The following is a 17,503-nucleotide window of genomic DNA, read 5'->3' as shown; positions in this document are numbered from 1 at the left end:
TACGATGCTCCAACAATCTCTGTTACAGATTTTTATCATATGGAAAATTAGAAATCTCTAAAAAAACACCATACATTTTCAGCGTCTGAAAATATAGAAGACCCTGATAAAAGTCCGTACATTTTCTTACTTGGATTATGTCTAGAGTCTCCGGAAAGCACTTAGAGATTCTCATATTTAGACTAAAACTGAGACACCTCTTGTATGTGTAGTTTGAAGTAATCATTTAAAATAGTTTGAAAAACAACGTAGATAAAATTATGCAGATAACGTCCCAAAACATGAAAGTATCTTAACGGTTTTAAAAGTTAATGTAAAAAGTAAAAGACAGATTGACAATTCAATCAAGATGCAAAGGTAAACTGCTAATTACTATTTCAAACATAATAATAATGTCTTCTAAAAGTACTTAAGCTCTTTAATCTCCAAAGCTGTTAAATCGACTCTTAACTTGAATGGATGCCAAAATAATAGGGTTAGGCTTGGGGAGTCTAATGAGCATCAACGGGGAACGGGGAGTATATAGATGCTCATAAAACTTATACACCATGTAAAAACCCCATAAAACCATTAAAAACTCATTAACTTAAACGCAACTTCAATATATATTGAAGGAAAAACAATATTGCAACAACAAAGTACAATACTGATGTTGTAATCATCAAAATTTGAATAAACATCATAATGAATAAATGCAATGAATAATATGAAACTAAGCCCAACTCCAAGTCAACTAATCTCAGTATCTCACAACACGAAAGCCCCTTGTGAGATTAGTTAAAGCTAGAACTATAAACAAGGTAATGTCAATCACAACTCACGGACATGCATCACTGGTTGAAAAGAGATAAGAATTAGTTGATGCTGGCCCTAACACTAACATATATCTATTTTATATTTAATTTTAAATAGAAAGTAAAAGATAATTTTGAACAAAAATACAACAAGATAAAGCTAGAAAATGAAATACATGTTTTATTAGTTGGTTAAACCAATTGCATCTTCTTCTTCACGTATTCGTTATTAGCATGGTGCCAAAAGTCCGCCTTCAAGTGAACAACATTTTGTATCCTTTTACTCCCTGAAACTAATCCTTCAAACAAATGCATACTTCCATTGATTAGAGCCGAGTATATATTGACCTTCATTTTGATATTAACCCTCCCATTAGAAAAAAACGGATTCCGAAACTACCGTAGACATTTGAACGGTTAGTAAATCAAGAACCAAGAAGATTATGAATAGAATCATGGTTCATTTTCTTTCCATGAAGAATATCTATGGTTCTTAAATTTCTTAATTCCGATATAGGGAAAAAAGTTTGATTCCAAGTTTCCATTTTGTTAATTAAGGTCAAGTTCATTGTAGTTTACTAGCATCATCTAGTAAAGTATTATAAAATTGGATATTCATATCCCGACGACGACTAGATGATTCCCTAGCTAGTCGTTGCTCTTCTCGAAACATCATTTATTGGGTTACTTTGTTGACAATATTTGGTTGAATACACATGAAATAACCTTTGAAAAAATATCGTTGGAAATAACAACTTGATTTCGGGTAAAATCATTTTTTTCTGGTTAATCATGTCAACAATTTGTTCGATTAAAGCTTGTACACCACCAATATTTCTTTACCACTTTGCAAGTCGTTGCCATATGATTTATCAACGGGTGTTCTCTTGTAGGGTTATATAACATAAGACATCTTTTGCATCGGACCTTTTTTTTCATTGATGTTTATCTTGCACAAATTCAAATTACACTAAACGGATTTAGTATATATGCATAAGTTTGTTAGGATGCCATTATGAAGAAAGAGTTAGGAATCAAGAATACTTTAAAAAAAAGTTGAGAATAGCAAACGTTTTTAACGGTATGTTGAAACCTATACTACCAACATTTACTTACACTAAGTTTACCCATATGTTGGGAGCCTAACGGTTGAAGAGTGGAATTCTACACATGAGGTCCATGGTTCAATCAATGGCACGCCTAAGAATCGTTAGTGTACCGCGACTGAACCCATCCCATATGAGTTTTGGGACGGGTTGATGTGGGTCATTAGATGGTATAGTTTACCATTTTTATTTATACAAAGTATAAAATGATTATTTTGGGGCTTTTATTGTTAGAACTATGTATTCGTTTCTGTGAAGAAAATCTTATTCTTACGGGTTTTAAGGCCCAAAAAAATCCAGATAAAAATCCAGTTTTCTATTTTTGAAGGACCCGCATACAATTAACAATCTTACGGATATGATTTATATCCAATAATATTTCGGATTTTCAAAAAAACTGATCCGGTTTGTTCACTTCTATCGGGGCAATTGCAAAATTATTAATTTGCTATGAAATGACCTCCTGTTTAAGGTTTTATCTTTATTTTTACATTAACGTTTCTTTCAAAAATCACTCCCAACAATAAAAAGGACCTTTTTTTTAAAATTATTTTTTTTATAATACTTTTTGTGATAATATAAACGATTTCGAAGTATATGCAATATTTTAAACTGTATATTAGATTTTTTTTGGGACAATAGCAAAATAAAATTCCTACCAAACACGAATTTCGCATGGCAATTGCCCCAAATTATTGATTATTTGTGAAAAAAAGAGCTATTCTCTTGAAAGCATTTTGTCATCATGTCACGATTTTATTGAAATAAATACGAACCACCACTAATTAGTGTCAATGGTTTTACGTCTATGCGACTAGGTCATGCATGAGGGTTGACTTCAATCCTTTACATGTGCCGGTAAGCATAAGTACGCACCACAACGTATGGACCTGATCAATCCTCACCACTTACCGGACATTAATTGTCACATCTCTTCCATAATTACCAGCTACGCATCCACTAAAAAAAGAAAATTGAACGCTGCCTTCACTCTTTTGCATCCAAAGACCAAAGATGTCCCTAGTTCACGAAAGGCCTTGCCGGCAATTCACCTTGGATGAAATACAGAAAGCCACCGACAACTTCAGTGAGTCTAAAATCGTTGGAAAAGGAGGTTTCGGAACTGTGTACAAGGGCGCTGTTGGTGATGGATCGACGACGACTCTTGTGGCAGTGAAACGATTGACCCCAGAATCAAAACAAGGCATTGGAGAGTTCGAAACGGAGATCCAGATGCTTTCCAAGTGCAGGCACTCCAATCTTGTCAACCTCGTGGGGTATTGTAACGAGCATCAAGAGATGATCTTGGTGTACGAATATATGTCTCAAGGAAATCTTGCTGATCATCTGTACATGAATCGTGGTTCTTCTTTGACGTGGGAGCAACGTGTCAAGATATGTATTGGGGCTGCGCGTGGGCTAGATTACCTGCACACAGGCACCGGAGTCTCGGATAGGATTATTCATCTTGATGTGAAGAGCGCCAACATTTTGTTGGACGATAATTGGGCTGCGAAAATTGCAGATTTAGGATTATCAAAGGTAGGACCTGCAAACCAACCGCAGTCTGAAGTGAATACAGCTAATATTCGGGGTACGTGGGGATATGTAGATCCTCAATTCCTTAAGACACACAAATACTCAAGAAAAGCAGATGTCTACTCCTTTGGGGTGGTGCTAGTGGAAGTGTTAAGCGGGACATCTGCCTGGCGTGATAAGATCATCCCCAGTCCTGAGTTGACTGATCGAGCCGATTGGATCCTACAACACATGAGAAGTCAAACCCTTCATCAAATCGTTGATTCAAGGGTAGTAAGCCAAATTCAGCCGAAATGTCTAGAACGTTTTGCCTACACCGCAAGTAAATCTTTGCAAAATGATCCTAAGAAACGACCTTCAATGTCTGAAGTGGTAGCTCTGCTCGAGTCTGCGTTGGCTTTCCAAACTTCTTCTTCAATGGTTCAGGGTGATATTTTTCAGTTCGAGTCTGAAGAAGAAACCTCTTCCATAACAGAATATCTAGGTAACATTGATCATACATTTCCTTTCCTACATAGTTGACTTTTTCATTAGTAATGCATATTATTTCTCTATTATGCACATTCGCTTTCATGGCATAACTACTCATCGTGTTTCTATGGTTTTAATTGGGAAGTCAAATCATGTTTAATATTAATTATCATAATTTATTTCAAGTTGTAAATTTAAATTACATCAAAATGATTAAAGAGTTGAAAATCAAAACATGAAAACTATTGCCTCTTAATTTCTGTGTCTTAAAAAAACTTGGTTTTAATTTGGTGCTACCATGGATCAAATCAGGTAAGGCGCGCAACATATTTGGTGAACCAATCGGGAACAAAACACTGGCGCAAATGCGCCTTAATCCAACTCGTGAAAACAAGGCACGGATAGCTTACAAGATGATGAACGAGGGTAACAAATATGATAACGCCCTACGTTTTGTGAAAGACCTCAAGGCACAGTGGGGCAATGGGATTACGTGCCTTTGCATGCTTTACAATGCAACAGGAGAAACTCTAACATACGCTGCAAGTCGCAATTGGTTTGGTGATATTGGACCATCACCATACCCAACTTTCATTCTGAATGGACAATGGGGTGCGTATTTGCACACAAAAACCCCAAGAGTGCCTAGCGGATCTCAGGCTGCTGTAGTGTATCGTGGCAAATACTCAGACAATGCTTCATGCGACCGAATGATTACTTGGTCCATCCCTTGGCAAAGATTCACCCAGGACAACGCGGTATGCATATATGCTACAGAGATTATGTCTTCTTTTAATCTAAGCAGATGAAATCGTATTAATTAATTAATTAATTGAATATTATATGTACTTGACAGGCTTATTGTGAGATCAATGAGGTTGGACACTTTGATCATGGTGCTGTTTGGGATGAGATTTATGACAAATCACCATCAGCAGGCCGAGAAAGCAGCTATACATGGAATGATTGCTATACAAGGGTCACGGTTGAGAGTGACACTTCCCCTATATATAAAGCTATTCTCACGCGTGTTGATGCAGTTGCTTCATCTGCCTAGCTAGATTCAGTTAGTTTATAGATGCAACAAAATAATGTGAGGATCTTTAATTCGCTTGTACGTGAATTTTCCTGTGTGTTCCATTCATCGAAAATTGAATGTGCTACTGAACTTTGGCATTCTTACTTGAGCAAAATCTCAAAGGCTGACATTGCGGCATTAAGTTATCTTTGTCACGTTTGCTTTTGTATTCCTACTAATTAAGATTACCAAGTCGATCGATCGTATGCAAGTGAGTTGCGGTCACCCGTTGAAGGTTACTTCAAGAACTATATGGTAAAGCATATTCGTTAAATCTTAAATTTTAAAAGATACATATAATAAGCACTTTGTATAGTTATATTATGCATTAAAGAGAAATGGATGATAACCCACACCTCCCACGATCAGCAACTATCCACCCCCCCCACCTCCCGCAATCGATAACCACCCTCTCCCTCCGTCTCCCATGAACTTTCATTATTTATGATTACCATAACTTTTATTTGTGGTTTCAACTTCCATTATACGTACTATTATCAAACCCATTCCTCCCCCTTCCCCACCTGACACGACCAGTAACCAACCCTCCCTCACCTATGATCGGTGACCACCCCTCACCCCACTTCCCACCATCCATAATCACCCTCTCCCCACCTCCCACTTTTTGTAACCACTAAACTGTAAAACCTACGTAACATTGTTGTGGTGGACTGTAAATTGGTGTTTTAGGTTGGGGCTCTCATTATTATTATTATTATTATTATTATTATTATTATTATTATTATTTTTTAATGTTTGCAAGACTATTGAAAGCCTCATTTGAGGGCTAAAGAGCATATCAAGTAATTCAACAACATTCCTATGTTATTCTTCATCATCTTCTACAGTTCTACTCCTTATCTTCTTTTTACATCCACACTACAAGAAATTAAGCATAGATGTCATGCATGTCCAGAAAAATGTGGACGAGAGTTTGTTAGGTACTCTCCTAATGAACGATAAAAGCAAAGACACATCAAATGCACGAGAGGACTTGAGAATTCTAAACATTCGGAGAAATGAATGGTTGCAAAAAAATGGTGACAAGTTTCATAGACCCCAGGCAAGATACTCTTTCACGAAATCTATTCGACAACTCTTTTGTCAATTTATAAAAGAGGTTAAACTGCCGGATGAGTTTGGTTCTAACATCAGTACGATACCAATACTAACATTATTGGGTTGAAATCGCATGACCACCACATTCTTATGCAACGTTTGATACCGATTGGAGTAAGAGGGTTATTAGACAAAGATACTTATACACCTATTGTAGACCTTTGTACGTTTTTCAAGCAACTTTGTTCCAGAACATTGAAGGTGGAGGATATGAGGAAAGCAAAAGTAGACATTATTGCAATCTTGTGCAAGTTAGAATTGATTTATCCTCCAGTGTTTTTTGACATTATGGTTAATTTACTTTTGCATTTACCTGATGAAGCAATTGCTGGAGGCCCAGTTTGTATGAGATGGATGTTTCCCTTCGAGAGGTATATGAAAAAACTAAAAAACTATGTCAGAAACAAGGTGAAGCCAGAATGTTCTATAGCTGAGGGTTATGTTGCTGAAGAAGCTTTATCATTTTGTTCGATGTACCTTCGAGATGTAAAGAATCATCCGGAAAGAAATGTAGATGTTGTCATTGAAAAAACAAAGTTTTGGATGTTTGAATCTAAATGTCGACCGACCAGCACAACTCAAATCAAAACTCTTAATTTAACGGAAATGCATAACATGGAATGGTTTGTATTGAATAGCTGTGAAGAAGTCAAACAGTATATCAAGTAATTAATCTTGTCTCTAACTTTCATTCTTAATTTTTTATTTTATCTTTTTAAATCTATATCTTTTGGTCATCAACATAGGAAATTCAAATCTGAGCATCCCCAAAGTGATGAAAAGAGAGAATTTCGTAATTGGTTTCGTGAAAAGGTAATATAAATTAATAAACAAATTTGTTTCATTGATCTAACGAATACATAATACATATTAATTTATAATTGTTAGGTTCATCAAATGAAAAGAGAAAAATCTCCAGAATTCCACAAAGAGTTGTTGGCTCTTGCAATGGGCCCACAAATGAATGCCTATTCTTACACCGCATGCATAGTCAATGGTGTTAGGTTTATGGTACTTAGTCGTGACACACAACATACAACACAAAACTCTGGGGTTTTAGCAGTGGGTGAGAAAGGCGAGAAATATTATGGCCAGTTAGAAGAGATTATAGAGTTGAGGTATACACATGATTATTCAACTGTACTATTTCGTTGCAAGTGGTTTGATACTCGAACAAGAGTTATTTCTAGTGATAGTTTCCCCAGTATCGACACACGACGCGAAGCATACAAAGATGATCAACTCATATATGCGTCACAAGCCAAACAAGTGTTCTACATCAGAGAGCCAAACAATAACCATCGGTGTGTTGTCGAGCATGTTAATCATCGAAGTATTTGGGATCTACCATCGAACGATGACCTTGTTCAAAATGTTGACAGTGTCTCACACGAAAATATAGACGATGTCGATGTACATCAAAATATCTCTTCATCCGATGCTCCACTTTTTATCGATTTCAGCATGTACTTTCAAAACATTCCTAGAGTCATTGTTGATGTAGAAAGTGCATCTGAAGTTCCTCCGCCAACTGGTAGAGTCAATGATGTTTCTGATTGCGAGACTGATTACAATGACACCGATTCTGATTATGATACCGAAGAAGACACTGAAGGATATGAGGAAGATTCTGATTAGAATAGTTCTTATGTAATGTGTATTTGTAATATGTGTTTGTAATATGAACTTTATTTGGATTTCTAGTTTAAATAGAAATGTTTATTCCTATCTAAATGTTTATTTCTATGTAATGTGTATCTGTAATAAAAATTGTATTTGTATATCTTATAAATTTTCAGGAAATGATGAGAGTGTGGCTTTTGTTTATGTTTACCATGGTTGATGTCATGGGTCGTGGACATGGGGGAGACGGAGCTGAGGACCCACCTTTCTCAGGTGGTAGAGGTCCTGGCCAACACGAGCAGGACGGTAAGTCTTATCATGAATTTTTATTTACTATTTTTGTTCAATTATCATAAATTAAATATCGTTTCTAATAATTTTTAATTGCATTTGTAGTTGAGGAACGTGCTCGAAGGAAAGTTCGAGGAAAAGCTAAAAATATAAAGCTTGAAAAAACAATCTTACAGAACCAGGGGAAACCAATTGGCATGCAATATGATAGGGATATCACATTTAATCCCGTAGGAGAGGCGGGAGACATGTTTTCCTGAGAAGTTGGAAAAACAATGTGACAGATGGTCCCTTTTGACAAATGGAGTTGGAAAAGAGTTTCCCCTAATATAAAGGACACTGTATTACAACATTTAACGGTAATTATTTATTTAAATATATTTTATAGGTTTAACTATAATTGTTTTTTACTTGGTTATTATTTTATTTTATTATTATTTTTTTTTTGTAGAAAAAGTTTGATCTGAATCAAATGTACTAGGATGTACAAGCTAATCTATTGACAGAGAGTTTTCAAGCAACCTTGTTAAAAGGTTATCGAGAGCGTAAAGCCGACGCAAAAGAATATTTCAAGATGGCCGAAGGGTATGAAGATATCCCGAGAGCATTGGCTAATCCTCCGAATGGTATGCTTGTTGATAACTGGGCGAAGAGAGTTGAGTATTTTCAAACTGACGAACACATAATTGCTTCAGAAAGGAACAAAAAATCCGTGAAAAGCAAACAAATGTGAATCGTGGGGGTTCGAGCTCGTATAGCAGTACTTGCTATAATAAGGTACCGTACGATACATGTAATTATTTATTTAAAATATAATTTAATTTTTAAAGTTAAATAGAACCTTAAGAGGGTGGAAACATTTCGCAAAGCTCATACCGATAAGAATTGTGTATTTGTTACTGCTGAATCGGAACAACAATATGTAAGTATTTAATTATAATTTTATCATATATTTAAATGTTTATTTATACTTAATTGTTACTCACTTTTGGGAGTTACAAAATTGGTTAGTGAAGAGCTGTTAGAACAAACTCAAGGTGAAAGTGAGTTAACGCCCGCTCAAGAAAGAGCTACGTTCGAGAAAGTATTAGGAGATCGATGTGGCCACATTAGAGGCATTGACCGCAAACCTTCTGGTCTCCCGACGATTCCACAGCCTTCGCAACCATCACAACCACCATCACAACCATCACAAGTAAAATAGCAATCTACTTTAGCAACGTAAAATGTATCTTGATTTGGTAGTTTTGGTTTTGTGGTGATTTTTTGCCAAAAAGTTTGGTAATTTGTTTTTTGTCCCAAGTGCAAAATATAGCAATGTACTTTGGTTTTCTATCTTAGTTTAAAAATAGCAATCTACTTTAGCATTGTAAAATGCATGTTGAATTGGTAGTTTTGGTTTTGTGGTGATTATTTGCTAAAAAGTTTGGTAATTGAGTTTTTGTCCCAAGTGCAAGAAATAGCATTGTACTTTGGTTTTCTATCTTTGTTTAAAAATAACAATTTACTTTAGCATTGTAAAATGCATGTTGATTTGGTAGTTTTGGTTTTGTGGTGATTATTTGCTAAAAAGTTTGGTAATTTGGTTTTTGTCCCAAGTGCAAGAAATAGCAATGTACTTTAGTTTTCTATCTTAGTTTAAAAATAACAATGTATTTTGATAGTTTTTGTTTATGTTTGACGATCTAACTTATAAGTTTATATATATTGTTATTAATTATGTAGTTGGAAAATCTTCGTGCAATGCTCGCCGACCCGACATGTAGAGATGAACTTTATTCGTTTTTTCAATCCCAAAATAATCAAGGAAACGATGGGAACGACGATGATGGTATGTAAGGATGAGTTTTATTTGCATATGTTGTCACGTTTTGCTACTTGGTAGATTGTAAAAATTTTGTTGTTTTGCTACTCGGATATTATGACTTTTGATATTTTATTGTATTTGGATGTTTGTTTGTAATTTGCATTGACACTATTATGTTTGATATTTAATAGGATGTTTGTTTTGTAATTAGCGTCAACACTATTGGTTTTGATATTTAATCGAATATTCTTATTACCGACGATACTTTTACCTGTGATATTATCACCGGCAACCAAAATCATTAATTAAAAAAATTAAAAAATTGAAAAAAAATTACCGACGACAGAAGTTATTACCGGCGACACTTTTACCGGCGACCAGCTTATTAGCGGCGACAATACTCATTAGCGGCGACAGAGTCAATAGCGGCGATTTTTATCATTAGCAGCGACAAACTGATTAATAGCGACGAGGCAGTAGCGACGACTCAGTACCAGCGACGCGTCGCCGCTATTAGTATTACCGGCGACTTTTGTCGCCGGTAATGACCTTTTTCCTCGTAGTAAATGGCTACTTGACTTAAGCTCTAATTATACAATGTTGATGCACTTCTATCCAAATCCTCATTATATTATATAATATTGTGACATATTTTTTTTCCACTATCCCGTCATTGGTTTAAGACTCGAAAAGGCAACATGATTTTTTCACTTTCAACTTCCTCTTGATTTCCTTGAAAACGTACATACTTGATTGCATTCCATCGAGAAGGAAAACCAATGTTGGCTTGAAATCTAATAGAGTACATCTTCTTCAATTAAACTTGATTACATTCCCTTGAAAAATTTCATACTTGATTGTGGTTCCTTAAACTCATTTGAAGAAATATTTGGTGTTAAGTTTTCCTATTTAAAGTAGCAAGCAAATCTTCGATTTAAAGTCTAGAATTGGAGGTGGGATATGAACCTTCATATATGATATCGTTTTAGTGATTTTATACTACCCTATTGGTTAAGTTAAGAATTTTGTCGAACAATTGGCGAGCAATACCAAAATCCTATTCCAAATAGCAAACAACTCTTCAAATAACACCATAAATACACCGCAAATGTGTTTCCACTGCCAGTTTTGTAATGTAGCTCTACCGGTGCATGTAGACGTATGAAAGATGTTTGATTTGATAAAAAAAATTTATGGAGTATCAAAATAAAAAATTAATAACATAGTTACTTTCGTGCTACGTCATCATGCGAGATGGTCACCATTTTACGATTTAGTATGACAATCCGAAACCAAAAGGGTTCCAGTGAAATGGTCAACACCAAACAAAATTGAAAAATATGATGTCTTTCAGTTACTTTTCCTTTAATTTATTCCAAATCGGTCATGGGACATTTTACTAGTTTAAGTTTAGTGACATTCTATATAGGATTTTAGGCCAAATAAAAAACACAACAAATATAGAATTGCACATTGGCGGTCCCCCAATCGGTCTCGGGTTGGTCTCAAGATGGTTCTCTGTTTTTTTGAACCTGTCCTTTTTGGTCTTAGCCACAGCCAAGCCTCAATTCAAGGACACCCGGATAACTAGAAGTTGACTTTGACTTTGACTTGGACTTGGTCATGGGTAAAATAGTCATTTTACCCTAACAATAGATATCAGATTCCGACTGAGTGTTTTGCGGGGTAAATAGTCAAGCCTCATTTTACCCCCGACCCCACAGTGACCGTGAGTTTTTTATACTTAGAGACTAAACTTCGAATTTCGGGATATCATAGGGACCATTTATAAAGTTTTTTCTTTAATAAAAGAAAGAATAGAATAAGTTGGGTAATGTGATTAAAAGTATGTAATTAACACAAAAGTTATATGCATAGAAAGTTTCACTTTTGGTATTTTTTGGGACCCCGCGACGATCTGGGAAAAATAAGGTTTTTTTGGGCGAATCTCGGAACGGTCCATTCTTTTTTTGAACTGTCCGGATAGTCTGCAGCCGGTTCGATCTCATTTCAGTGGCTTCTATCTTGGTTTCTTTTGGGACCGATCTAAGACTTTAGACCACTTTAAGACGAGTCTTTTTGTTCAGTGTCTTAGCAAATATGTCCAATTACAACTTACCTAATTGGATTTTGAACCTATGTTTGTCCATTCATAGCAGCCCAAAAAAATGTTTTAAGTTGTATATCGCCCATGATAGTTAATTTTGGGCAGCCCATTAAACTTTTTTTCTTCAGTTCCGCAAATAAGAATCATTTAATTTTCGATCATTTGTGTTGGTGACAAAGTAGCTACTTCAAGCAGCCCAAAGTATCTTGTTAACCTAAATCAATGTCATTCGAATCAGTAAAAATCCAAATAAAGATATTCATAAATTGAGTATCTAGAAATAGAAATTAATTCTAATGAAAACTAAAAAAAGTATGGAAGGATGGTATGATATGGGGCTGGATTTAGTAGTTACAAATTAATTTTTTCATTGTAATAGTTGGTACAAAAAAATTTCTATCAATACCGTACTAAGTATAATTGATACCAATTTGTTTGACTACCAATAAATTTGATTGGTACATGTTGGTATTGGTATATATCAACATGTATGAGGGTTTTGTAAATGACAATTTTCGTGTTTTTTGAGCATTGTGAAACTTCAATGGGGAATTGTGTGAATATGAGTTTTCTAATGGTTGAGATTGAAAATTCATTCCAAAATGATTTGATTGATTTTATCATAAATTTATAAGTTAAAACGGTGAAGGGATATTAAACATGACAATATAACTTGAAGACTTTAACTTTATTAATTTAGTAAATGCTAATATCAAAGCCCGTAAATCATAAAGACTATGTAGGTCAATCATTTCAAAACCTTAAATAAGGATAAAATTGTAAAAGAGGCTTAAACTGGATGGATTGGAATATCCTCCCGTTCAAATCATTGTAACTTTTATTTAGTTTTTGTGCTCTTCTCTTGTTTTGTACTTTTACTCCTAGCTCCTTGCTAGGTGTGCTTCGCTTTTTTCTTTATATATGTATTTCTCGTTTGCCGGTTCAAAAAAAAAAAAAAAAAACCTATTAGTTAATTTTGTTATTTAAATAAATATTTAATTACTCCATAAAATATTGAATTAATTTCCCATAAATGCCATGAATTATCTTCAAACCCTAATACCGTAATACGGCCGACTCCTATACAACAACCACCGTCATCTCCATTATCATGCCAAAGTAATTGACTCATTTTAAGCCTAGATTTACCCCCTGTTATAAACACAACTGACACTCTCTCATACAAACCCATTGGTGTGTGCTTGTGAAATCAATTAATCGACAATTGCTGTGTGGATAATCACATGATCGACAATGTTGCTCCCTTGTTTGAATTGCCGCATGAGGTAAGCGATGGTCATATAGATATAAATTATGTATTGTCCTAATCTATATAAAAATTTATAGGCACCAATTAGACAAATGTTATAAATGATGAGCATATCCTAATATAAATTAGTATAATATTTCGTCAAAAGATAATAACATGTTTATAGATTTACCAAGATAAAGTAACACGAAGTTATTAAACATTTACCAAGATAAAGTAACACGAAGTTATATAGGTCTAAAAAAGTTTTCCTTGTTAAACGTGGGTTTGTTCTTATGACAATCATTTTGATATTTTAATTTAAAAACAAAAAATTGTTTTTTTTTTCAATCAAATTCAACTTTAACGCCTTGTTCCCGAGTTTAATTGAGTTTCATTAAACGAAAGAAAAGAAAAGGAAGGAAGATATGGAGAGAAAAGAAAGGGAGGGGAAAGAAATGATTAACTTTTTCGTGTTCCCGAGTCCGCAGGAAAGGAAAGGATATGATTATTTAACCGTGTGTTGTTATCCTTATCATTGATTCTTTTCTCTCCAAATCTCTCCAATTTGGGAGGAAGATTAGGAGGGAAGATTTTACTCCGATTTCCTTTCTTTTATTCCTAAATCATTCCAAAAAAAAACTCGGGAACACGATGGTATATTTTTTCTCTCCGATTCCCTCCCTTTCTCTCCACTTCCCCCGTTAAATGAGACTCGGGAACGGGGTGTAAGTTCACAGTTGCATTCAATTGCCAAGTTAGCAAGCTTATTGACAATCTTTTTGATTTCTTAATTTAATTTAATTTTTTTTTTTTTCAATCCATTTCATCTTTATGTTCACAGGTTGAGGTTGCTAATTAACATTTATTAATAGTATATCCCAATTTCCATGAATTGGTTGTGGGCTTTTGGTTGTATATTCTTTTAGTTATAGATTATAGTAAAGTTTATGTATTTCTATTACCATTTCTTGATCTTATTGTCTAACTACTCGAACCGTTTAATATTTGTCTTCTACCTTTCACTCTCTGTGATAAGTCTTATTATGTTTTCGTAACTTACAATCTATTTGGAAATGAAACTAGTAAGAGACAAAATGGTTTTATCACCTCCTATTTTTTGTAACATCTTTTGTAAGGGATATAAGGCTTGTGTTTTGAGATACAGGAAAATTAATCATAGAGATGATAGATCATATGTAGTTGTTAGATGCCTATGTACTAAAGTGTCAAATCTGTTTTAGATATCATGCAATTAACCTTAGAGTGGATAGATCATATGTAGTTGCCAATGAAAAAATAGACCAACTACTTTTGAAAAACATGTCTTATTTACCATATATATCATCATTTAAATATAATATACATATGAAAATCATTAATTTTTTCTATAGAAGTGTCATTCTCGTATGCTTAATACACATACTATTAACTGATACTATTGTTATATAATGATAGAAGCAGATGATGAAATCACGGATATTGATAATGAAGCAAAGGACAAGGTAATGCTTGGTTTCACATATATGATAAAAAATTTAATATTTGAAAGTTTATTATGTTTTCTTTGTGGATTTAGGTTTTGAAGAAGCTGACATTAATGTGAAAAAAAAAAAAAACAAGGAAAATGAGAGTATATTCTAGCAGAAATTATTCTACCAGAATGTTTAAAACGATTACTAACAATATTATTCTTTAAGAAAAAATTAGTGATTTTATTAGATTTGATGGTTTATTTTATTTTTAACCATACTAAGTTTTATTATTTAAGAATAGATGTAATTCTTAGCACTTATTAGTCGTATTCTTTAAAATTAATGTAATTCTGTTTCATATAAAATTTGTAATTATTAATTTTGATAATATTTGTTTATTGTATTCTGTAAGAATAAAATGTTTTTCTCAAGATAATCATAAACATAATCTTTTAAAATGTTTGAATTAATATAATTATTATCAAGAAAAATGAGATTTTTTAAAGTTAAGAGAATTAATTATTCCTTAAAATCTGTAATTTTCCTTTTTTAATTTATGTTAATTGACTAAAATACCCTTATAATAAAATTAGATGATATTTTTCAGTTATATTAATTCAATAATAGGTATTAATCATTTTTTTAAAATAATTAAAATGATTGGTTCACAATCAATCCTACATCCATACAATAAATAGCTAGAATATAATAACTTAAGCATATATATATATATATATATATATATATATATATATATATATATATATATATATATATATATATATATATATATATATATATAGAATCGGGTGAAGACTCTTTTTTCGGTGAAGATTTGTGAGGATGCCTTAAAAAAATTGAAAAATAAATAAATAAAAAATACAAATCATAAAATCGAGCATAGTACTATATCGGAGTGAAAAAAATTAGAATTTTTTTTGGATCATTAAAATTAAAGCATGGGTCATTTTTATGATCCATGATTCGTTTTTTATGACCTATCATTCAATTTTAATGATCTAATTTTTTTTTCCATTTTTTTTCTCCGATATAATACTATGCTCGATTTTATGATTTTGTATTTTTTTTTTTCAATTTTTTTAAGGTGTCTTCACGAGTCCTCACAAAAAAAGTGTCATTATCTGAATCATACCCTATATATATACTAGGTTAAAACCTGTGTAATGTACGAGGCTGATTACTTAAATTAACAATAATAGATAGTAAATGACGTAGTATAAAACATAAATAACAAAATTCAAATATATGTATATTAATAAAAAATAAGAAATAATATTCAGATTGTTTGAAAGGGTTGAGATTTTAGTGACAAACCTAATTATAAACATTAAATTTCGAATGACTTGTTTGAAGGTACATTGCCAAATGATAGACTCCTAATTATAACATTGTACTTTGAAAGTACATTGCTATAATTTGGATAACTAAAAGTAAAAGATAACAATTACAACAATGTATTTTCAAAGTACAATGCTATAACTTTTGTAATTAGTCACTATATTAATATAAAAGCATTAAAATAAACAAGTACTGAAACCTTTCTTTGGGTTTTTATGTTATTATGTGCAAAATTATGTAAAAAGCTTCAACATTTTGTTAATTTCTGCACCAGTTTTTGTGATCAAAATAATGTGCTCAAATTGAGTTGCAGGACCGCCATCCTTTGTTAAGGTAGTCTAATTATCTTCCCATTTAACAAAATTTGTTGTTCTAAGTGTAAGAATTGGTTATGCACAAAATAACAACATACTTTTCTGAATTCTAATAATTTTTTGTTAGTCTTTTTTTCATGCGAAGCAATCACTTAATTATAAATAGTAAATGTTTGGCCTTCAATCATGCTACCAAGCTTCTCATTTCCTTTATAAAAAATAAATCAAAGTTTCAAAAATAAAAACTTTTTATAAAAATATATGGTTAGGTTTTAGTAAATATTCATCAATTCTAGTAATCATCAATTTTATTGACAAGAGTTGAGAGTAAAAAAGAAGAATAGAAAATAACTAAATGGTTAATATCTTAAACTCTAAATACATTAAACCAGATTTTTTGGCTTAACCCAATAAGTCAAAAAGAAACAACTAGGTATAGCTCTCCAGATTAAGTGCTTAACTCATTAAGCTCATTAAGTAAATAAGACACATCCCCTAAGTAAACTTTATGGATGAGACTAAATGGTCATTTTACACTTACATTAAAAAAAACTTCACAATATTCATCAGATTTTTAAATAAAAAAAATGCTATCTTACATTTAAGTAGACTGTAACATCGATATTTATTATATCTCCATCCTGCATAAAAGAGACGATACCCATAACTATAAGCCATAATTATGGAATGGAACCTGCAATTAACGGGAATCAAGTACTCCATGACACATACACTCATTAATTGATATACACACATTTTCTATAATGATTTGGTTCACTATCAATCTCATTAGTTGTCACTAATGGTTGTAGATTACATAACTCCAATAATTTGAAATAAAAATGAAAATCAGGTTAAGTTCAAGTTCTTAATCTAACTAAAGTTTTTGCGTGCTCAAGATCCTTAGTAGAAAGCTTACAAACAAATCCCATGTGAGCAATGCCTTCTTCATCATGTATTTGGAAGCCACTTGAAATCTTTGGTAACGGTTTTGAGCTTACATATATGTATGTGATCAGGAATAGGAAGATATGATGATACGTTTAGACGCCTTAAAGGTGTTCTTCATTTAATTGGTGTTGAATCTAAAGAACACATGAACAATTCATAAACAATTGTTAAAAGATTGATGACATTGCACTTGATCTAAATGGATGTAATCACATAAAAA

At 32.9% G+C, this 17,503-nt stretch overlaps 1 protein-coding gene and 1 long non-coding RNA gene across 2 annotated transcripts; both read left to right on the top strand.

The window, feature by feature from the left end:
* The first annotated feature begins 2,789 nt into the window (after positions 1 to 2,789).
* LOC145069169 (putative serine/threonine-protein kinase PBL22) lies at positions 2,790 to 5,143 on the top strand. The gene is made up of 3 exons (XM_079016124.1): positions 2,790 to 3,923; positions 4,223 to 4,668; positions 4,767 to 5,143. Exons 1-3 carry the CDS (start codon positions 2,915 to 2,917, stop codon positions 4,965 to 4,967), a joined length of 1,656 nt encoding a protein of 551 aa, XP_078872250.1. The 5' UTR covers positions 2,790 to 2,914; the 3' UTR covers positions 4,968 to 5,143.
* Positions 5,144 to 13,026: 7,883 nt separating this feature from the next.
* On the top strand, positions 13,027 to 14,858 carry LOC145065468 (uncharacterized). The gene is made up of 3 exons (XR_013688434.1): positions 13,027 to 13,221; positions 14,643 to 14,689; positions 14,764 to 14,858. It is a non-coding gene; the product is annotated as an uncharacterized LOC145065468 (long non-coding RNA).
* The last annotated feature ends 2,645 nt before the right edge of the window (positions 14,859 to 17,503 follow it).

This window comes from Lactuca serriola, chromosome 8 (genome assembly GCF_051521515.1).
Source record: "Lactuca serriola cultivar US96UC23 chromosome 8, Lser_US96UC23_V15, whole genome shotgun sequence".
Lineage (NCBI taxonomy): Eukaryota > Viridiplantae > Streptophyta > Magnoliopsida > Asterales > Asteraceae > Lactuca > Lactuca serriola.
The sequence above is the reverse complement of the archived record's forward strand: the minus strand, read 5'-3'. Positions and strand labels throughout refer to the sequence as shown.

What these genes read in the sequence shown, in the direction of transcription:
- LOC145069169 (XM_079016124.1), top strand. Translation starts at nt 2,915, where the DNA reads ATGTCCCTAGTTCACGAAAGGCCTTGCCGGCAATTCACCTTGGATGAA. An exon ending in TTCCATAACAGAATATCTAG is followed by an intron (nt 3,924 to 4,222) that starts GTAACATTGATC and finishes GGATCAAATCAG; the next exon opens with GTAAGGCGCGCAACATATTT. An exon ending in GATTCACCCAGGACAACGCG is followed by an intron (nt 4,669 to 4,766) that starts GTATGCATATAT and finishes TGTACTTGACAG; the next exon opens with GCTTATTGTGAGATCAATGA.